The following is a 24841-nucleotide window of genomic DNA, read 5'->3' as shown; positions in this document are numbered from 1 at the left end:
CGACTCTCAGAGGATGCTGTGGTAGAGGATGTATAATTTGCGGGTTTCAGGAGCATGTGTGCAAAGCATGCAGGCCTGCAGTGACTGACAGCTCATGTTGTATCCTAGCTGTTTGACCTAGTCCTTTACACGACTAAAGGTAGCGACTGCCATCCTGGGTGTCAGGCTCTTATCTAACACACCTGACTGAGTGTGTGAAGAGCTCACTGAGGAGTTTAGGAGTTTGTTTAGGAGAATGGCAAGCTTATGAAGTGCGAGAATATGTCGAACGCCCCCCCCCAGGGTCTGCAGTTGAAAACCCCCTGCATTTAAAACAATGAAAGCTGTACAGTCTGTGGTGCTTACTACCATTAGACATACTGTTAGTACTGCAACCTGTGAACCCTGGGTTTATCACTCCATAACTACTTTAAAAAATGATTCAGTAACTGCTGTAATTTTTTTTAAGTGCTATAGTGCTTTAGTTCATATAGCTAATAGTAATTAGCAAAAGCCACTTTGGAATATGGTGTTGTTGATACTTTTAGTCAGTGCTAGTTAAAGGAAAACTGACTGCTTCTCGAACCAGGTCTTGTGACCACAGCGTTTCCTGTGCCATTGTCCACAGAAAAGGGAGCTTGAACTCGACAAGCAAGGAGATAAAGCCTGGGAAGTAAACAGCTACAGTGCTAGACAAAACCAAGAAGTAGCCAACCAGCTACGATTGCTTCAGATAGGTAACCACACACACTGTATGCTGAGAGGATGAAGAGAGGTTTGAACAAATTACACAGTGCTAAACAGTGCTAAAAACAAAGCCATTCTATGCTATGCTGTGCTATGCTGCGTGCCTCCTGTGAGCTGCTGAGGTGACGTAACCATCCAAACAAAGCGGAGCTCATTATATTTTTTTCATGAGTGAAGGGAAAATGAAAAAGTGTTCTTTTTTTTCCTGAGACAAAATAACAGGGTGATATAGGCTTGTTAAACCGCATATGAGCATTTCTTACCCCAACTATAGTCACATACTTACTATTCCTACACCACACATCTTAAATACTGAATAAAGGCACCTTTGAAGAAATATCAACTGACAGTACTTAGAGGTTTAATGGATTAAGAAAACATCTGAAAGGAAAGAGATAATGAGCAATACACTGAGATCTTAAATCCTATGTCTTTTTTGAGGCCTAAGCCTGTTTTTATTTTTTTGTAGTAACTGTTACGAGTTTAAACAAACTTTACTCAGCCTTGGTAAAAATCCTATTCAGATAGAATATCCTATTCAGATAAAATAGTTTTTTGTATAAAAATTGGTGAAGGATCTTTACATTGCCTGATACACACTGATATTGTCAATGTATTATTACCCATAAAATCTGTAGATATTCAGAGTGATACTAGTGATACCAGAGTGGGTCTGGTGATCATAAGATACATCCTTATGAGGAAGAAGACTTTCTTTTTAGTATAGAATTTTAGTTTAATTTGAGTTAATTGTAAGTGTTAAGCTTTAGTGAATGATTTCAAGTGTCAAAGCAGAATCTGTTTGCAGCATACATTTAGAGAACTAGGAATTTAATGGCAAGTTACCACAAAAAAAAATGTAATATTATAAAAAACAAATTAAACTATAATTCAACTTCAAATCAGCACATCAAGCCAACCAAATTAAATTATTAGCTGTCCCAAGACTTGCAGCTTTCTATATTACCACATACACATGAATAACCAGACACATACACACAGTTTACTCCAACACAAAAAATAAACAGCAAAGAGTTACATTTGACAACAAGGGGTAAGTTAAATATATAAAAACAGTGTGTCAGGACTGCTCAAAGCAAAATGTTCTATTGTGATTTCGTGTTTAACACTTGTTTGGGTACTTTCCTGTGTTTGCAACAAAATACCATGACCATGTCTGTGGGTTAGGTGTAGAAACCAGGTTGAAGATGAGACATGGCATGTTGTGTTTTTCCTTGTCTTATTTTCTTAAAATGTCAAGCAGCAGCCAGAGCGACTACTGTAGAAGACACACTTAACTTAGAAGCAAAATCAAACAATATGAAAAAGCAACACAATGCCTTTTCCTATAGAGTTTTCAGTGTTAGTTCATCAGTTTGCAGTCAAAAGCTCCCCATTCTAGCCATCTTCTTGCATCCCTTCCAATGAGAAGTACCCTGAAGTTACGTCAACGACAGGTCAATTATACGGATATATTTAGTATATACTGTCTGTATTTATGTAAAATGTCAATGTACAACTTGACGCACACAGTGGAAGACAATCTGAGGACGAAAGTCTCCAGGCTATGAGTACACTTCCCCCTAGCGGGGGTACATGTGCAGGAAATAAAACACACACTTAGTAATATGGAGACAATAGCATGAAACCTAAGGGCACAAAAACAGGGTTTTTCCGAGCGATAAGCCTGGTTTCTGATCTAACTATCAAAATAATTGGCCACAAAAAGAATGTTTTTTTTTTGTTCATAGCAAAGATAACATTCTTTGTTGGCTTGGAAATATAAACATTAGCCTTTACTAAAATATACAGAAAACTAAAGTTTTTTAGTGTTTCCAGTGATAGTTATTATTTACAAGATTACCAGACTCTATATTCTCCTGATATTGTGGTGATTTATCATAATTTACAGTAATATTCAATAAAAAAGAGCCTAATAGACCTAGAAGTTTCAGTCATAAAACCCAGTCATAAAACGTACTGTATTTAAGGCACACTCTTGCCCTGTCAGCTGTACTTAAGTGTCCAATCGTAGCAGCATTTTCATTCATCCCGGTTCTTCCAAGTCAGTCTAAAGAGAAAAGGAGACAAAAACAGGGGTTGTATGTTTTCTGTGGCTTGTACAGTTTATTCATATATACTGCAGCAGCTGTCATTTTAAATATGAGTAAACAGTGCATAAACGATCACTGTTCAACAATGTAAACATTTATTTTAATGGTTCATATTACACATTTTTCTTGTAATTGATTTTTTTGAGATCTAAGTGGGTTTTGTATTTCTACAAGACCATCTTTACATTTTTAAGACTTATAAACCAGTCCCATTTGTAACACACCTTATAACTTTAATGCTGACCTGTCAAAGGTGGAATAGCATTTAAAGAATTTAAGTTAACAAACCCTCTAAACAAACAAACTATGAATATGACACTTTTCTCCAAATTTGACAGCATTTAAAATGTGGCAAATCTTTTGTGCATTCTACATTTACATAATTTTTGTCATTTAATATTTTAAATGATGCTAATAAACAGTTATTGCATATTAAATTGAACATTTTAATTTAGAAAATCAACAAAAAAGGTGACTTGTCCGTGGGGTGAGCATAATTTGATAATTTGTTGAGAGAAAACGATGAGATAAAAATGATAGCTTGTGGACCATATGGACTGGGGTCAGTGTTTTTTAAATATTCTGAAACCTGTTTGCAAGCAAAATATTATATTTATTCAGAATGAATGAATCCAACAAATCTATAGCAAATAATGGAAATATAAATGACTTTATATAATCGAGGCAGGCTCAGCTATTTCTTGCCTTTATAAAACACTGATCAGGCAGTGGAAGGAAGCTTTGCCCAGAGCTTGTGTGCCAACACAGTATCTGACTCAGCCACCCATTAAGTCCTGCTATCGCACCTTTTCCTGAGTCCTGCGAGATTCCATCATTGCGGAAACAGATGCCAGCCGACATGCAGAGATCCATTTGAAATTCGTTCAAGTGCAAAAAAACATTTTGCCCGTTTCTTTTCAAAGGCCCAGAATATCAATAGCAATCAGGAGCTGTGATCAAAGAAAACATCCCTATCAGATGTCTGCAGACGAACTGGCAGCAAATCGTTTCAGACACAAGTCAGAAAACCAACAGCCAAGCAAACCAATGATCAATCAACAAGGTGGAGTGCATTTTCTTAACTTTCCTGCAGAGTGATACATAAATTCACTTCTTTTGGAGACCCTGAATGGGGTTGTGCATTTGACCTCTCTGTTTAAGGTGAACGTATGCCAACTGATCGAATATTTCACAAAGCAGCATTTCTCAGTTTGGTCAGATAACAAGCCAAATTCAAGCTTCTCCAATTAGAGAAACCATGAATCTCAAACACTGGTCAGACTCTTTTTTGCAAAGAAAATCCCTTTACCACCAGACTCCGCTAGATAATGGCTCAGGGACCAGGCCTCATGTCCGTTGATTTACCTGTGTTAGGTGTCCACAGAAGTAAAGCTCAAAAGCAGCATGCAACAAAGCAAAAACTGGGGAAGCTAGTATGTCTCTAGGCTAAAAGCTAACCATAGCTGACTGGCTTTTACTATCTCTTCAGCTTGCTAACTATGCCATGCTGAGAGGACAGCATCCGATAAGAAAAATATGCAACATGGCTCCTGTGAGCGGTCACAGTGCCATAAATCAGCCAATCCAAAGAGCAAATTAGATTGTTTTGTTTAAATAACAGGGATGTTGAAGAGCCAAAACATTATGACTACTCACAAATAAGGCTGATTATAACATAAAGGAACATGTCGAGGGTCAGGATGCATTTAACATGGCTATGAGTAGATTCGAAAATGACCTTTAAAGGATAAGCAAACTGTGGCATTAATTCTTATTCATGCTTCCACACTAACTAATATGATCAGGGTGGACCCCAAGAATGCACTAGTTAAGGCCCCCACATGTTCAGAGACTATCATGAGCACTGTGAAAGTGAACACTTTTGGCCTGTTAGTTTAGGCTGTTTATTTGTGGTGTATGTTAAGAAAGGACTGCTGGGGGTACTGAACTTGCTTTGTGAAGTATTGGGTTTGGTTGATTGCGAGTAGCAGGATGCGCTCAACATGTGCTCGACATCCTCTTCACACCATGAAACAATCACAAATGAAAAGACTCTTCAGAATGCAACTTCCTGCAACTTTTTGCATCTGACGACTCAAACACTGTCAGTGATGCTCTCAGGTAAGGATTGGAGGACTTCTTGTAAAAGACAGGAAGTGGTAACTCCTCAGATTTCCTGCGGAGCTGCAGATAAATAGAGCCCAGCAAGAACCAAACCTCACAGTACCTTTGCTGCCCTAGATTTTCTGTGTTTCTGTGTCTGATTATTTTCATTTGAATACAAGGTGCCCTGTAAGCAGCTGCCACCTGCTGTGAATTCAGATTAATATTCTGTAGATGTAAACCAATATCTCAAAGATTTTAACCAATATCTCAAAGATTTAAACCAACATTTCATTTTCCTGCATGAAAATGGATCTGAAATATTAAGAACGGCTCCAGTACCCCGTTAAAAATATGTTCTGTAAAGGCAGAGGTGCTGTATAGAACCGTGGCAACTCAAAGAAACATTAAATTGCTTAAATGGTTCTTCAACCAAAACCAGACCTGGTAGATGGTTCTTTATAATAAAGTTTAAAATAGCTCTGAATATCACCAAAAAGGATCATTAGGTTAAGATTAAATGTAGATATTTACTGATTATTGACATTTGTCCATCACAGTAACAATAAATGGCCTACAATTCAACAATGAGCCAAAGCACTAACCACCACTCACAAATAAGGCTGGCATATATTAGACTGTAAGCGAAGTACATTCAATGTACCAAATGTGGAAGGAACAGGTAGGCAAAAAGACCTGGTCTCCAAATTCCCTAGATCTTAATCCAACTGAGAATCTGTGGGATGTGGTGGATCAACCCAATTCATAGAGACTTTGTCTTCCTACTCATAGTACTTAAAGGATCTGCTGCTAACATCTCAGTGCCAGATACCACAGGACGCCTTCAGAGGTCTTATGGAATCCATACATTGGAGGCTTGGAGGTGTTTTGGGGACATGGGGTGGACCACCAGCATAATAATGTTGTGGCTTATATGCTTACCTAAGTCCTGCGCATTTGATACTTCACACAAAACTGTAGTTTCTAATTGTAACAACAACAAAGAAAAATCAATTTTCAGAGCTTGGTAGTCCAGCAAAATCAATGTGATGGCAGTGTTGAGAAATTGCATTATTAAATAACAAAAGTGGACGAAAAGTCACTTCCTGAGAAAGCGGCAGTACTTCTGTAACCCTCATTCTGGTGTGAAATGCCAAGAGGCTCAAAGATGCCAAAGTCTATTTAGAGAATTGCCCCTACTTTAGCAGTCAGCTGGCATGTTTAAAGTGTAACCTCTCTGATGAATGGCACATTGTTCTAAGTAAGAAATCTCCCTGAAAACAACCCCCAAAGGAAGTGCCATTTTAACTGTATCATGGTCAAAACCTGACACCTCGGTTTAGCTACATGACTGATGGCACTTTGATACAACCTCATTCAAGGGTCACACCTAAGAGAGGCTGTTGCTGCTAAGCCAAAGTGTGGCCATATCAGTTCCTCCACAAACACTGTGCCAACAGTAAAGCATCACGTTGTGGGGATGCCTTTCCTCAGTGAAGACTGGGCATCTTGTTATAACTGATGGCCACATAGATGGTTCAAAATACAGGGAAATACTGCAAGACAACCTGTAAAAAAAGCCTTGACAGAAACTTCACCCTTCAGAAAACAAAGATCCAAAGCAACAGAGAAGTAGATGAAAAAACAAAAAGGTGAATATTCTGCAATGGTTACGTCAAGGTTTGATCTGTAGTACTGTTCAGAAAAAATTGCAGTCCATCGTACAGATGGACTGATCCGTGTTTTTGGGGCCGTTACCCATCACAGATCGTCTTTCAGTACAATCATCCAATCGCTGATACCGATCGAAGGCATAACTGGATGCCCCATTAATGTTTCCAGACAAACTTCAATGCATCATCAAGCAGGGCTTCTACAATGATCTTCAATCTTTCTCCACGAGTGTGTGCTATCTTTTCACATTCTACAAATATGTGAATTTCAGTCAAATAGGTGAGAAAACGCCAGACTGAAGAACACAGCACACAAAGCACTGAGTCCAACACTGACTTTTTACTGGGTAGCTGCAGTCATGCGCCAGCTAGCGGTTAATTGCTATGCAGAGCTGTTGTACACCTTAACTCACGAATATGCTCTGATCGACTCTAAGGACTGAGTACTTAGAGAAATAGTGGCGGATCACTAAGCGCATATTTTGGCCAGTATCGATACACAGCCGTTTGATTCTTCCATCTCTAGTCCACAGGCATCATCCAATGAACCCTAACAACACAGAGCAAATTTTTCAAGATAAATGGATGAAGACTTCTCACTAACAGTGTGGAACGCTGACAGAAATGTGATTAATTAGGTGGTTTTACCAAGAACTAGTGTCTTTTTCAGGTTTTATTATTTTTCAAATGAAATTTATTTCAGGATTGTTTTTCAAAATCTGATGGCTTTAAGGGAGCGAAATACTTGTGAAAGTGCAGCTTTTAAATGCATTAAACAACAACTAGTTGGCAAACCAGTACACATCAGAGATACATAAGATGGCTATTCAATTTATTAAAAACAACTGCCTGTAACATAGTCTCAGAGAACATAGCAGAGGATACGAGTGGGCAGGCAGGATGCATTTCATGAGTGAGATGAATGAGTCCAAACAGACCGGATGAACCAGGGGGGAGGAAGACAAAGTGATCACTGGGGAATCCAAAGGCCAAAAAACAGAAATGGAAAGACTATACTTGGAAGCACAGCGAAGTACGAGAAACAGAATAAGCAAACAGGCCGAAATACTGATAAAAAAAAGCCATGCGTCAACAGAACCAATCAAGACACCACATTAACATCGATGGCACCCAGGGGAAGCAAGCGGTCCCAAAAATCGCTCTTGTGGATTTCTGTTTATGTGCTTTCTGGTTAGTGTCAAATTGTGTCCCATTTCTCATACATGAAAAATTACAGTGTGCAAGACCACACTATCTCTCCATATACGCCCTTTCCTGAATACTATGTTGAAGCTGTACTGGAAACACGCCTCCTATGTGAATTTGTTTGATTTAGCAGCCTCAGTGGGGTCCAGCTATCTAATTAGGCCACTGAAACTAAATCATCTATGTATGTATGACTGAATTATGGGAAGAGGAACATGCCTGAAGCCCTTCCTCCTCACAATCTGACGTCCTAAAAATACCATCTCTATCTTGTTCACATGTTCATGACAAAGTCTTTGCAACCCACCACCACCCTGTCACCTCTCTGTAACTCTGGCATATCTCACATTCCTAGCTCCACTTATCTTGGGGGGGGTCTGGCCATCTATTACAAAGCAGAAGCCACCCCAAATTCAGACCAGAGCTCCTCCCTCTGTCTTTCGGTCTCCTCATATATTATCATATCTTGAAGGCATGGTCCGAACTCACAAATGGATGGTCTGAGAAGGAGCAAAAAATAGCTACTAATATTATGAAACACCATGAAAGGTTAAAACTCGAACTGTGAACAAGACGTGTCACTTGAAACAGATGAAGGGTGGAGGAAAGTAGATAAACACAGTAACTCATGAGACATTTATAAGAATAATGATACATGTACATCCAGTTCTAAACCTAAACTTACAAAATATAGAGGTTTTCTATTAACTCTATTTTCTCTTGATCTCTTGGTACCTGACAATTTAACTGCAGTGTAAATAATTTACTCTTCAATAATTTGCTTCAGCCTGTTTACAGTTTACAACTGATGTGTTTTTAACAATAATGTGCTTCATACAGGACACATTTTTAGAATATGTATGAAGAAAAGAGCTGACAACTTGAATATTGTTGCTGTCATGCAAAAATATCAAAACAGCAACTTTACAGGAGAAGGACAAAAACTTTCAATGGAAGTCAAGGTAAAAACCTTTAATTCCAAGTCATTTTGGAGCACATCTATTGGTCCATTCATTATGACATTTTGTAGCTACTAGATTAAGCCAAAAGGTTAAAAAAAAACAGACATGGAGATACAAGGTTTTTGTGTCATAGTGACTATAATCACATCTAATGTTTTTGTTTTTTGAGGAAATAGAATAACTGCATGCAATGTGTTTCTTATGCATGAGTGGGCTCAATATATATCAAGTGTTCCCAAAAACATCACAGACTGTCCTCAGCCTGGAGGCACATGATTGTCATAAAAAGGGTTCATTTCACATGTATTATACAGATTATATAAAATGGTCCAAGCCAGTGAAACTCAGAGTTACCCTGAGTAACTCTGGAGCGCAAAAGCGAAAGGCCCAAAAAAAAGTCTAGCCAGCGCAGTTAGCTGAACTGTGTAGCACTGCTTAGCCAGGTAACAGCTAAACTAATTAAGAAATCATCTGTGCCACACAAAAAAAAATATATCTTCAAAATGGCAATTTCACATAAGATGGAATTCCATTTTAAAATGGAAGTCAATGTTTCAATGAAGATACAAGGTTGTACATTTACATTTACATTACGGCATTTAGCAGACACTCTTATCCAGAGCGACTTACAAGGTTGCTTGTATTACAGAGGTGGGTCAGTGTAGTGTTAGGAGTCTTGCCCAAGGACTCTTATTGGTGTAGCGCAGCATAGTCACCCAGACCGGGAATCGAACCCCAACCCCATGGTGTGGTAGCTCAGTGGCAGGTAGTGGTGTTATCTGTTTGCGCCACACCAACCACGGTTGTATGCATTCCTAAACTAACTAAACTAACAACTTATGATCACAGTATACAGACATGGCATGATCATTAACTTACTGGCCTACAGAGCTTTAAAAGTAAACACATTGTTTCATTCAGAGAGAAAATGAGCTGTTAAGGAGTTGTTGGATGTTGATATATATATAATCAACATATATATATAATCAACATATATATATAATATATATATATATATATATATATATATATATATATATATTTATTAAATATAATAAATAATACTTAACACTTAAATACTTTGTTTTTTCTTTAATTACACAATTAGTCATTAAAATAATAGGTAAATTACTAATTACTACAACATTAAAAGTAAACAAATTGCTTTATTCAGAGTGACTGAGCTGTTGAGTGAGCTGGTGACTGAAAGTTGTTGGATATTTAAATATATTTTAAAAATACACTTAAATATAAAATTAAAGCAGATTTTGCTTGTTTTTTATTTCTCAATTAATCATTGAAATAATGGGCAGATTACAAATTACTAGATCACTAAAAGTAAACATATAGCTGTCAAGATGGCCGAGCTGCTCAAGAGGGTTATTGTGTTTAAAGATACTTCAAAATACACTTGAATACGAAATTAAAGAAATTAAAATTGTCCGTTTTTATTTATAATCAGCAATGGCATGCTCTGCGACTAACAGCTCTGAAACAGGCTCCAGATGATGCTTTAAATGATCAAATGGACATTTTATATTTTTGAATGTGCATTTCTGAAATTGAATTCAATAAATATTGACATTTCAAACATGATTTTGACAGATCTAATAAGAACAGAAAATGCTGAAGTGACTACTGACCGTCTCACCGTACTGGCCGCGTGTTGCTAGCACTTCTTCAGACAGACACACAGGCATATGAGCAGTAAAAGCACTACACAGCCCACAGAGAGGAAGATGATGTAGGTATTTCTAGCTGCAATACACAGAGGAAAAATACAGCAAGTAAGCCACAGCAGACAAAACAAGGCACAGCCTAGCAAACCTAAACAAGACTGGCTAAATAAAGAGCACAGTGCTCAAAGAACATAACAGTGCAACCATTGCATCAGAGAAGGCCTATGATAGTCTGTTATGAGCATGTGAACAAAAATAGAAACTTTCTGTATGTCTATTTAAGACACAACAATCCCAATTTGTCATGCCACATGTTTTTATATACAGTACTGTGCAGAAGTTTTAGACACCCAGACTTTAGACTACCTTATTCCTTATTAAAGCATTTTTTGAGTTTTTACTGTAGAAACTCCAGATCCTGTTAGAACAGATGCAGCTAAACATAAATAAAAATGAACACAAAGTTCTTTTAAACTTTTAAGAAAGTAGCTGAGATTTTATGAGCGAATGTGCATGCCCTGTATGTTAGATTCCATCCGCAGCAGCTCACCTGATTTACCATCATTAAGCATTGATTTACCAAACCAGGTGTTGGATGATAGCTGTAAATAATACTAGACATCCCACTTTGGGGATGTTTTAATTAACAGTGATGGAAAACCATGACGCTTTTCATCAGTATTTATTTTAATATTAATGTTTTACTGAGGAAATAAACACTAACTGCCCAGATAAGCAGAATTTAACAGTTTTTTTAAACATTTGCACAGTACTCATTTCTTTTCCAGGCATGTATTGTGAAACATTTGAAAGGCCTTACATCATTAAACTGTTCAATTATTTTAATTCTATACTAAAACAGTATAGTAACAGTATTTCTCAGTTAATCAATAAAATAATGATTGGATTACTTAATTACTAACATAATCACTAAGCTATATTAGCTAGTTATTCTTCATTTCTTCCTGTCTAACACTGAAAAGCTATTTCTGCACACTCACTCTTGTTCAGATGAACAGAAATGTTCGTTCCCAGGCCCTGGTGCAGGGCCGTACAGGTCACTTGCTCCTCGTCCAGCAGTCCGGCCTGTAGCAGAATGGTGCTGACCACCGTAGTGGTGCCGTCCCCGTGCTGATAAAAGGAAGTCTCTGAGGGACCCAATGTGCGGTTATGATTTTCCACATTCCAGATGAGTTCGGCTGGTGGACGGGACACAGCTGTGCAGTTGGCCTGGACCACGCCCAGCTCAATGCTGTAGCTCACTTCAGGATTGGGCAGGACTGTGAAGACAACATAAATGTCATAAATGTCCTGATTAAAGGTTTGAAAGTGTCCTTGAGGGTCAAACGTCACAACAGTACCAATTTACTGATACAACTGACAACTGGAGATGGCTAAACTAAGCGGAACACTAGGATAAGAAATAAATAAATGAAGGTTCTCTGGACGGTTCTGCAGGACTGAGATCATAAGTGTATGGCCTCTGTTGGTTACATTGAGATGGACTTTGTCGTCAGAGTGGTACCATCATCATCTCCCCCTTAGCCCAGACAACAGAGGATGTGCTTGTGTGCTAGCACCGATAAAAGACACTTTAGACATAGGTCACGTCTGTTACGGCCTCAGTGAAAAAAGGACACTGTGACGTATAGCGCACGGAAAGGAAAAACACAGGCCGTGAAAAGACAACAGACAGCAAGTGAGGGTGTGCTTCCATCCACTGTTTGGGTTAGTGATGATCATCTAGTAACAATAGCCAGGCTGTTCGGCGAACATTAACAGTGGTGAGACAGAGAGAGACACACAGTGGTCCTCTGTCTCTGGGACAAACACTGGCTCAGTAACGGTAAATGGCCGTGGTCCAAAGCAACCCCCTTAAACTGGCCTCACAATGACAGCCTAGCACTGTGAGACATAGCAGCCTGGGATAAAAGCTGCCGTTCCAGGCCAATGGCAGAATCTACTGTTCCGTAAACGGGTGTTTATGTTAATGCACATATGCTAATGTTCCTACATGCCACTGAACATGAAGGTCTGAGTATTTCTGTGCATGTATAGATGTATAGAACTGTGTATGTAATGAAATAGGCCTTTTTATTCTGTGTATATAAAGTTACATGCTCTTCATCTACTGCTACACCTACATTTATCTATAGTGATCAATAAAATCCCTCAATCTGTCCATCAGTCAATTCTACTATCTATAGATTTATCTGTCTGTCTATCAATAAATCTGTATGTGCAGTATGTACTGAAAATAGATAAAAAGATATAACCTATGGAAAAGTATTGGAACAACTGCAATACTTGCTGGGTGGATTTGATTGCAATCAGCAACAAGAGCACTAGTGAGGTCACAAAGTTGATGATGATCACTATCCCACCTCATCCCAAACATATTGGATGGAGCATCAACCACCGTTCCAGTGAACACAGCTCCACTGCTCCACAGTTTAATGCTGGGTGGCTTTGGACCGCTCTAGCCCACACCTGGCATTAGCCATGGTGCCAACATGTTCATGTTTACCTGCTCCAGAGAGTCTAAATCTATTGTCAGTATTTCTCTACAGCAACTAGACAAGCTGTGTATGTGTGCATTTGCACACCTGTGTCTGCAATGGGTGGACCTAAAAGTAGCTGAACGCATTCATTTGAAGAGATGTCCACAAACATTTGGACAGATACTGTGGATATATAGCTGGACAACCTGATAGATAGATAGACAGATACGTAAATAAATATATAGAGATATAGACATACAGAGAGACAGACAGGCAGATTGGTAAATAGACACACGGGCAGATAGACAGATAGGGTCAGATAGAGAGACAGACACTTTGTTCAACAGACCTCCAGGCATACTTACTATTGTTACACTGTTTCTAGGAGCTTCTCAGAATTTGCATGCACTGAATGCACTTTGTGCCTTTGAGAACTGGCCAAGAGCACTGCAAGCTTGCTAATGTAGAAACTGAGAAATGGCCACTGCATCCTGTGACCTATTAACTGTGACCCTGCTATGTTAGCATTTCTTAAGGAAGTGCCCCTGTGGATCTATTTAGAGAGAAATAGAGGCAGAGCCAAGTCTGTTTCAGAGTGTAAAAACTATGTGACCAGTAGCTCACCCTCAAGCTTTATCCCTTTTTTATTGTCCTGAAATGATGGTTTGTTTATGTAATGTCTTCCTTTTCCTGAGTGGTGCAGCAATGACAGTGGGTAATCATTGGTGTGTGCACATTCATTCTTTCACCGCTTCCTTGAAAACACTCGCTTTGTATCACAGCCAAGAAATGTCAGGAACCTTCCATGACCCAACAGACCAAAAACAATTCAGTTACACTGTAGTAGAGTAAATAAACAAGTGCTGTGGTCACATTTTCACTAAATTCCAAGGTGGTGGTTTACCAATACAACACCGCAGGAATACAACAAGCACGGATATAACAGAAACAGTACTCATGCTAAAAACGCACGATTACATCAATGTTATGTAGCCAGGCTCTGTGTTAAAGACAGATTCTCTAACAACGTAGGCCAGGATGAGTTTGGTGTCCAAACTTTGCTTCTTTACTTTTGCACTGGAGCTTCAAGGCCGACGAAATAAGGGAAGCTATTAACCACTAATTAACACTGTGCAAACAGCATGCCTAAGTTATCACACACTGGCCTCACACCATGTTAGGCTGTTAAGTAGACTCAGATTTTCTTAATTATGTGGTTTCTAACACTGTATGACCCCCTTTCATCCACAAAGTGGACCAAAGCACAGCCTGGAATCAAGAATAATAACAATAGCAGTGTATAACATATGCAGTTTACATGATGCTCCCTCTTATTGCTGGTGCAATACAGATAATTACTGACTACTTTTGGGGTAAAAGGGAAAATGTAGAAATGTTCAGGTTTGAGGGAAGTCCAATAAAGTCATGTGTGTTGGTGTAAAGGGTGTTGAACTGCACTACTTTACTTTAGGACTGATTATGTGATTATGACAAATATGTGAAGTTATACATTTTTGTTTACAAAGCCAACTTGATGTGTATGTAAGACAGACAGACAGATACAGCCAGCCAGCCAGAAAGATAAATAGATAGACAAACAGACAGACACATAGACATATAGATATATAGGCACACCAGACATATAGACAGATGGATAGACAGATAGATAGACAGATGGATAGACAGACAGACAGAGAGACAGACACTCATTTTTTACTAGTTATACTTGTTATATACTAGTTATATAACAACTACATGACTACATAGACAGACGGACAGATGGAAAGACATACACACGGATAGACAGACAGAAAGATAGATTCAATAATTTTTTACTAAAGTAATAATTTACTAAAGAGAATTCTAAATTAAAGTGTTACATTTTAAATGCATTAGACATAACTGAACAGTAAGGTAATGATGGGTTTGATTAATATGATTTTCATGGTCTATTTCTAAGGATTAGATTATAGGTTATGGATTAATCAGCAGTTTAGTATTGTGGATAGTGCTATAGTTACAGTAACTGTAGAGGGGCACGGCACTGTCCGGGTTTGCTGGGTGTAATGATTGCCCGGCCTTAGCTATGTCTTTGTCTATCACTCCTTTTGTTTTTGTTCCTTGTCCTGTCCCACATCGCTATTTGTTTTTGTTTGGCTTCCTGTGAGTCTCTGCCATGTGCATTTGTTATGGTTTCTATGCTCCTCCCAGCTCCACCCATTTGTCCTGTGTCTTGTCTGTAAGCTCTTCCAGAGACGGTTTCTGTTTTGCTTGTCCCACCATATAGTTCCCCTGTTTGTCTGTTTATTAAGCTGCTGCCATGCAAAATCTCAAAAACACCCAAACAGCAACTTTACAATAGAAGGAAAACCTTCTTAACCCTCAGTGGAGGTCAATGTGAAATAAATTTTGGAGCATTTCCATTCATCATGAAATTTTTACTTCCACTACACTGGGACGGGATGCTAATCTAGGGGCCCCAGTTGCTCCATGGTAAATTGGCAACAGTACCGTAATTCACTATACTGTTATTTGACAATATTTTACACACCATCATTATCATTATCCTCAGGACATACCATAGACAGCCAGGCACGCTGTCACGCTCTTCGAGCCCAGCGGGTATGTGTGGAAGTCACAGGTGTAGCACGCCTCATCCTCGGTATGAACAGGGTTTATGGTCAGCTGGCTGTGCCCCAGGGAGTGGCTCAGCTTCACCCGGTCCTGGAACGGCGTATCCACAGTAAGGCTGCCCTGCTTGGTGTAGGAGGCAACGGTGACCGTGTCGCCCTGCTCTGCTGTTTTCTTCCACAGGACCTGCTGGACTCTTTCCGCAAGGGCGTATGCACAAGAGAGTGTAGCTGGTTTTCCTCTGACTGCTGTCTTGTTGCCCAGAGATTCCACCTTTGCTGAGAGGAAAAGAGGGAACAATTGGTCATTGAATTAAACCGGCCATGTCTGGTGTGCAGGTTTAACCCTTAGGCATCTATTGTTACATTGTTGTGCTATTTAATTTTTTACAATGATTCAGTGCCAATGTGCTTTTCCTTTATACTTACACTACTTTACATTATGTAGAATGTTTACCTAAAAATAGCAACAAAAAATACATGCTCCACTGACTATAATAGGGAGAACCACATCTCTAATGTTCCCACTCTGGGATCATCATGCTGCTAACTGTACTATGTAACTTTGTTAAAGGGGGCAGGAAATGCTCACAAGGACTGCTTAACACAACGCAACCCGAGTATTTGTGTAAAATCCTGTAATATTACTCTTCCGCCTCAGTCCACATGCCTCTTCCACTTTCTGTGACGGTTCTGTTTCTCTCAGCTTGTCCAGAAATGAGTGTCATTTTGTGGTGGCTCAAAGCTGTGAGCCACCATGCCTTAGAGAAAACTTGTTTGGTTCATAAAGAACCATTTGTAAAAAATATTTACATAATCTGCCTTTAAAAGGCTCTTTACACTCAAATATCTCGTATTATTTTACTTATGGAACCAAAAGTGGTACTTCTATGGCATCACTTAAAGAACATACGTGTAGCATATTTTTATGCTGTGTACCATGTTTTATTTAAAAAAAAAAATTAAGAATATAAGATGCTGTCTATGAAGGTTTTGAGGCATACTGATGTATTTATTCGGTAACTTCTGCCAAAAAATAAAAGGCCCACATACAAGCTGCATAGATTTGAAATTCATATCATTATAGTGTGTGATTGGTGTGGTTGGTGTGGCGCAACAGATAACACCACTACTGGCCAGTAAGCTACCACACCATGTGGGAGACTGGGGTTCGATTACTGGTCTGGGTGACTATTCTGCGCTACACCAATAAGAGTCCTTGGGCAAGACTCCTAACACTACATTGGCCCACCTCTGTAATACGGGTAAACGAGTAAGTAGAGTAAAGCGACGAGTAAGTCGCTCTGGATAAGAGTGTCAGCTAAATGCCATAAATGTAAATGTAATTATAGAAAATCATCTTTTCTTCAATTTAACACAAATGTGGGATAAAATAGGGCTGCACAATATTAGAAAAAACTGAAATTGAGATATGTTGTTGTTTTGCAATATTAAATAGCGATTTTAAAAAATACTGGAATTTTCACTGGATTTCTCCAGACGTCAGTGATCCAGTATGTCATGATATTAATAATGCACTCAGTAAATCCAAGATTGGAGTACAACAAATGACATTGGGCAGATATAATAGATATAATATAATCTGGAAGATCTATCATGGGAGATGAGAACACTCCACACTTTCCTTTTGTATAACACAAGTTATAGTATGATGTTTCATTAGACATATTTGTCTCACTTGACCTTGCATGTCCTGCAATGTCAGCACTGCACATCCATACACTGTGAGATCAATGCTAAAACAATATGTTGAGCAGCTTGAGATATTAGCACAATTATTTTGCATAAGTAACTCATTTTGACAATTTAATGATTATTATTATTCTATATTTTTTATTATTATTAAAAGATAACTATGACTGGCTTTGCTTATTGCCAGAGAGCCATGCGTCAACATGGGTTTGTTTCTCAGTCACATATAAAGGTGAAACCTGTGTCAAGTTACCCCAGCATTGCATATTCAAATCCATTACTAGTTACCATCCAATACTGAGTTCAGCCGATAGTACTTTAATTGCATGACATTTAAATCAGATGTGCTGGTGATGGAACTGAACAAATCCAAGCAGTGTCTGGAGCTAGATCATTTTATTTCTTTGCATGTATTCTAATCTAATCTAGATAACATTAATTATTGTCATCAATTGCTCACAAATTCTGCACAACTCTTGACATATAAGGATACCGCCTTTCGTATCTGAAACTACAGCTGGTATTTTCTGACTTTGTTTCTGATGTGGACTTCAGTCGTCATGACACTTTGTTGTGAGTTAAACAGGAAGTCCAGGAAGATTATAGGAAAGGAAGTTAGACTCTTATGCACTGCCTCAATTAAGAACACCAAACCTCTTCCTGCCCTGGCCCTCACAGGCCAGAACACAAGGACAATTAAAGCCCTTGTCAAAGCTTTTCACTGATCTCTGAAACTTGGCCAAACCATCAGTAGCAACTGTACCAAGTAAAGCCACTCTCTACTCTTGCTCTCTACACAGACTGTGTGTTCTACTTCTCAAGATATAAGTGGGGAAATCATCAGTCTATCTGAAGGTTTACAATGCTATCAACTTAAGTGTGTCCAGCTTATTTAAAGGAATACTCCAGAGGTCTTCAATATAACCTCAATCTGCTGCATCTGTACTGCATCATTAGTTACCCAATAATTTTGACACATTTACTAGCGCCAAGAAAACCATTCCATGCATTTATTTAATGTTTAAAGTTGTTATTTAAAGTATAAATTGTAAGGTTGTGACATTGGTTGGGGATATTTTAGCCTTTAAGCAGCCTCCTTGCTTCTTCCTTCTCCGGTCTTCCGTTAGCTCTTTAGTTGTTGTGTTTATAATGTAAAGACTGAAAGTTTGGATCATTTGAAAATCATCTTTGTGCTATGATGTTTCTGGCAAATTTCTGGTTATTTTTGCTGTTTTTGAAGGGATAGTTCTCAGATTAGCATTGCTCAAATGCTCAATATCTTGCTAATTGGTTTCTACTAGCTTGCATTAATTGTTAGCAACATTAGCATGAATGGTTAAAATATTTCTTTAACATTCTCTGGTAACCACAATGATTAGGCAGAGCCTGTGAAAACCTCATCCAAAAAGCTTCACTTAAAACAAATTATAAGAAATTCTTCCTTCTGGAAAAATAGTTAATTTATCAAAGCGTTCACCCGAAATTCATTCAGAAGGTTACGCTCACGCAGCAGGTAAAGTGGTCCAAATACAATTTTCTCACCATATCCGATGTTATTCTAGCCTACTCACACTACCCTTTTAATGTGACCTATATCCAACATATGGATATTTGCTCCTAAACTGCCACACATGTGCAAAAGAGCAATGCTTCATGCGAGGTTTTGGTTTAATCTTTGCCAGCATCACAGGAGCTATCAAGGAGTTTCAGTAGCTGACAGCTGGGCTTATCACTGGGAATGTGTTGAAACGCTGAGCGGTTGTTGCGATATGTGTCTTCTATTTTAGTGTGAACAAAGAGTCAAAAGGACAACTAGTTTTAACGAGTTTTATATTGTAGAAATTGTAAACAGTTCCCATATTCATACGACTGCTGATGTTGTATAAGCTCCTCCTCCCATGCAGGCACTTAAGGCATATACAGTTTCTATCATACAGAGAGAATGAAGATTAGCATCACCTTACCCATCACAAAGAGGCAAGTCTTCCCTTGCTGCTGCCCTGATGGGTACACGTCAAACACGCATGTGTAGCAGCCCTCGTCCCCTGGCTTGACATTCTGGATGGCAATTACGCTGGTGTGTGCATGCTGGCTGACCAGCTTAACTCCATCGTGACTGGTAAGGCCACTGGGATTCTGAGGCTCGTAGTGAAGGATGGTCTTATTCCGGACGTCCAGCCAGCGGACCTGTTTGATGTTGTCCCCGACTTCTGTCGTCACGTTACAGCCCAGCATAAACGGGAGCCCCAGTGCCGCGTGCAGCTGGGCTGGGGCGCTGACCTTTGCTAGGGCATGTCAGTCAAAAAAAATGAGCCAATCAGGTTACAATGCACATGTGATAGGTAGAGAAATAGGACAGTATAGTAGCTCTTTGACCATCAGTTAGCATTCATTCATAGTCGTCCTTAATCGCATGAGCCCTAAGGATCCTATTAGGACCTATGCTTCAATTTATGTCTCTCTTAACTATGCCATCTTCTGCTTTGGGGAAAATTATTTACAAATGTCATGCTGCGAATGACTGAATGAATGTAATTGTAGTTAAACAAATAGATTAATTATCTGTAGCTTCTGCCCAACATCCAACTTCTGCAAGATCTAAACTTCTGCTCATTTAACTTCTGCAAGATCTACAACTCTACTGGAGATGTAAACTACTAACCATCCAACTTCTAAAAGATACAAACTTTCACTCATTCAACTTCTACAAGATTTAAACTGCTAAACCTCTTCTCTACAGTTAAATTTCACTTATCCAACTTTTGCCAAATCTAAACTTCTACTCATTTAACTTTTGTAAGACCTAAACCTCAACTTAAGATCTAAACTTTCATTTTTTGTTGTGTTTAGATGTAATGCAAAGTTGGCTGTTTAAGGCATACCGTGCAGTGGAGAGAGCAGTACCAGAGCCAACCACAGGCATAGAGGTGGAGCACACCTACACATCTTAACCTGCAGGAACCAATTAACAGCACATATTAATTCTAAAAGAAGCAACAGAAAACACACAATAAATAAACACAATAAAGCAATACTTTCACATTTGATCACAATACAGTACTATTTCAAAAGGGAATTACATGGATCGAGAATCTACTTTACAGTGGCGGTAATATGAACCAGGGTTTGCAAAATTACAATGAATATATAGTATATTTTATATTATCCAAATCAATGAGTTAACTTATGTCATCGAACCTATGTTGTGTTAGCTAAAATAGTGAAATAGTGTTGCACTAGGGGCTATTTTGCCTTATAGCACCCTGAATTTCCTTTTATGCCATGAACGGATTAAAAGAAATTACATTTCTCACAATATTGTATCCTAAAACTTATAAAACAACGTGTCAGGCATCGGCTTTTAAAACCTTTTAGTAGCTTTTAGAGTCCTTAAACACTTCAGACATCTGGTACCAACACAAGTATTTAATTATACAGAACTTGTGAAAATGCCATGGTGTAATTCCCATTTAAAGGAGTGACCGACCATACTACTATCTTAAAAAAAGACAACAGTACCAAATGAGATGATCCAAGTGATGAGATTTAGATTTTTTTACCTCCACATCTGTAATTACCATAACTTACTACTGGGTTTCACTCAACCAAAGGGCATGAAATGTGTAATTACTTTAGATTACTACAGGTGTTGACTCACTCAATGGGTATGAAGGGTGTGCTTGCAGTGGTTTTCTCAAGGCAGCATAATGAAAACATATGAGGGAACGGGGAGAAGACAGAGTAAGGCTTCACAGACATCACAGATTACGCAAGAGCCGCAGACAGACTCACCAAACTTCCAAACCAAGGCTTCTACTGTTGGAGTTAGCACGCAGAGCCCACACTCATCCTAGTCAACAGCCATCGCTTACAGACAGCCAGCAAGCTGTGGGAAGAAGGCATCAAAATTAGTATGATGCAGAATAAAATACTTACTTGTTTAACCTGTATACCGTATGTCTAAGTGTATCTAGATGCCCCTTCTAATTCTAGCAGTGGGCCATATTCACCAACAGCTATAAAGAGAACATTTCCTCTTCAAGGCCCATTGTTCCAGCTCCTCATGTACATTGTTTTCCAGAAGAGTAAAGGCTGGTACCGCAGCAAAACGAGATAAAACACCCAAGCTGGATTTCAGAGATTCAAGGTTAAAAGTACACCCCACCTTCAAAAGCCTGTAGACATCTGCTCATCCAACAGTTCTTCTGAAATTAAGGCTTTTAGGACCAGCCTCGACTCTTATAGGAAAGTTTTACACTAGACGCTGGAACATTGGGTCTCATTCAACAACAACTTCACCTATGATTACAAATGACTCAGTGTTGTTCTAAAGCAGTGGGATAAAGCAGAACACAGCCTGCTTATCACGTTTCCTGAAGAGAACCAAAGGATGAATCAGTCATATGTTCTGAATTTTCAACTTTTCCAACTTGTCATTAATATTAGTCTAGGAATGTCAATCTGCCAGCCAACAATCACAGCGATAAGCATGATGATGCCCTAGGGAACACAGCATCTACAGCAAGATTCTTCAGTATTCATAGTAACAATGCCACCTTGTAAAAGACCAGCGGTTTTAACTGCATTTCCATTATTTAAAGAAAAGATCATTTTAATAAGAGATGGTTCTTTAAACGTTTAAAAGGTTTCTCTGGGTGGTGGATTTATGTTCTGAACCAGTTGAGGGTCCCTGAGAACCACACACCTAAAGGTCCTATTTTATAAATATCTATTTTATAAATGTGGTGGTTTTGTTGGGTTACTTTATCAAAAATGTCCTCAAACTCAAATACGGTAGAATATCCATTGGTCAGGACCTTTCTCTGTGGCCTTTCCTGGTGGGCACGTTGAGATTACGGGCATTTGTTTGAATAATCGACACCTTCTGAAAACAACACCTTGTCATCACAAACCACCTGCACCCTGCAGTGGCCCGTTACCTTTCTGCTTCTGTTAGCATCATCTGGAAAACATTTACATCCCCCTGCTTTGATGTCTAGACTACACACTGCAGCCCAGCAGCAAAGCAGTTCACCATAAAGCTTAACACCACTCAACACTTATTCACAGACAAAAAGACTGACGTAGGAAAAGCACAACACATATAATAAAACAACCAGGCACAGATATGGGGGACAGTGTCTAGGAAAAGCTGATTAAGAAAAGTAAATAGAATTATAACAGTAATATTAATAATAATACAATAAATAATATAAAATTAACTGAACTGAGGGCTGAAAAACTGACTTAGACAATATTAATAATAACAACCTAATACAAAAATGAACTCAAATTGATAAAAAAATAAAGGTGGAAGTGGAAATGTTAAGATGGTAATTTTTTGGTAATTTTACTATTATCATTATTATGTTTTTAATTAATTCATTATTGATTTAAAGTTCATTTAAAAACATTTTAAAGATTTTTTGTCTATTTCTTTGTTTAGTAAATCACAGTTTTAAACCATAGAGATCACTGCTTTAGCCTGGGTATAAATAAAGCAGCTCTGTGTAACAGTAGCTATTAAAACCACTAGTGTTTAACCTCAAGTATCCAACACTGCCAGGAAATCCACTCCTAGTGGTCTGCTGAAGGCAGATTTCGGGGGCGCTCTGTGAAAATGCCACAGGGCAGCCACACGCCCTCCACAGGCCTCAAGTAAAGGAGCTTGTCTGGCTTTACCAGCCTCTGCCCGATGGGAAATTAAACAGCTGGCTTTAGTTCTCTCTGCCACAGCCATGGTAAACCACTAAACCCTCAGAAAAAGCCAGTTCACAAGCAAGCAAATCATGCTCTGTTAAAAAAATGCGAGGCATGAATTTGTTTCCTCGCATTGCTAAAAATTCACTCACTGGTCTGCATTGGGGTCACAGACAAAAGACCCTCACTTACCAACACGTTGCTTACTGGAACAGGATGACTACTGGAAAGGCATGGGGCTGGGCAACAAGAACAGTTACCCTACTTCAAAGGTAGCTTTACAGCTGGCAGGAGCCTTTCAACACTGCACCCCATTACATGGTCTGCGTAAGTGCATACTGTCGCTGTTGGACAAAAACGTTGTATTTTACAGGAGAAGGAAAAAGCCTTCCTGACACTTAATGGAAGTCAGTGTAAAAGATTTTCCTCCAAATGATTTCAGAGCATTTTTATTGGTCCATTCTTCATATACATTTGACACAATAATTGACATACAAGGTTTCTGTTGTACTGTTCTCTGGGAACAGTAACACTAGTGTGATCCAACGTGTCATCTATAATGTATTACCGCTTTTTAGTTCGATTGAGATTTTTGCCAAGATATTTCACAAGTAGTTCATGATATAATGCTCAAACTATTTTTTTATAGTTTTGTCATGGTTCTAGACTGTTCTAAAAGAACAGAATATATAAAAACTAAAATAAACAGTTCCTTTTCTGAAAATGTGGTTTCTATCTGGTTTCACATTTACAATAAAGTATACAATGACCTTTCAAAATCAATTAAAACAAGCTTTATATATATATATATATATATATTTCACTGTTCGACCTATAGATATATAGATATATATATAGATATAGATATAGATCGATAGACAGATTTTGATAGATAGATTATAGAACACATAGGCTCACTGACTTTAATGCTGCTTACGTGGTAAGTTGTCCATCATTTGTAACTGATATACTTGCATAATAATATTAAATTATAAGAATATAGACTTTTTATAGGATGCAATATGTTAGGTAACCATGTTAAATAAAAAAGTACAATATCACCTACCACATACCTTTAAGGCTAAAAAACAGCACTGACCCTTCAATCTGTGAAAGAGGGCTGAATGGAGGCTATCAGGCTAAATGTTCACTAGAAAGTCAGTTACTTATGATTAATAATAATAATAATAATAATAATAATAATAATGTATCAATCACTTTCTCTATTTTTGCTGTTTTTCACTGTTTGGCCTAAACTGAATCAGTAAGTTATTCTTTACATTGTGCCAAAATGTTGTGATGATCGGATCAACAGAAATGCTCTGAAATTACTTTGGCAAAAATATTTTTACATTGACTTCCATTGAAAGTTAGGAAGGTTTTTGGCTTCTCCTGTAAAGTTGCTGTTGTGGAGATAGGATATCTCTACCTACAGAGATTTGTGCTGGCGTCCACAGAAAGACTGTGAGATCTTTTCAAAAGTGAGTTTAGTATCATAAGACTCACCTTTCAGGGCAGTGCTCATAACAGGACTTCATCTCAGCTGGTGTCAATCTGCAGTGAGGCTGGTTAACACACACACACACACACACACACACACACCGTGCAGGCTTAAGCTCTGTGAGAGGAACAAATATCCTCCCACTGGAAGAAGGCAAAGTGGGACCAGCCAGTCGTGACAAGCCTACTAAACACTGCTCTCCAACTGCTGCTCTTCTACCACAGCCGTAGTGAAAGGAAGGGCATAGCGACATCTAGCGGTGCTTCGACTTCACCTGACCACTTACAGCCTACCAGACTGGGAGTCACCTGAACCCTTCCTAGTTGGCCACCA

The 24841-nt window shown here is 38.6% G+C and overlaps 1 protein-coding gene across 1 annotated transcript; it reads right to left on the bottom strand.

The window, feature by feature from the left end:
* Nucleotides 1-1540: 1540 nt before the first annotated feature.
* Nucleotides 1541-24683, bottom strand: LOC140536120 (OX-2 membrane glycoprotein). The gene is made up of 8 exons (XM_072657767.1): nt 24514-24683; nt 21100-21193; nt 20190-20259; nt 19272-19592; nt 15544-15873; nt 11465-11743; nt 10428-10542; nt 1541-2797 (listed from the first exon to the last, which is right to left on the bottom strand). The coding sequence occupies exons 3-7, from the start codon at nt 20251-20253 to the stop codon at nt 10454-10456; spliced, it is 1083 nt and encodes a 360-aa protein (XP_072513868.1). The 5' UTR covers nt 20254-20259; nt 21100-21193; nt 24514-24683; the 3' UTR covers nt 1541-2797; nt 10428-10453.
* Nucleotides 24684-24841: the final 158 nt, after the last annotated feature.

Source organism: Salminus brasiliensis, chromosome 15, assembly GCF_030463535.1.
Source record: "Salminus brasiliensis chromosome 15, fSalBra1.hap2, whole genome shotgun sequence".
In the NCBI taxonomy this organism is placed as follows: Eukaryota; Metazoa; Chordata; class Actinopteri; order Characiformes; family Bryconidae; genus Salminus; species Salminus brasiliensis.
This window is presented reverse-complemented; position numbering and strand designations above follow the sequence as displayed.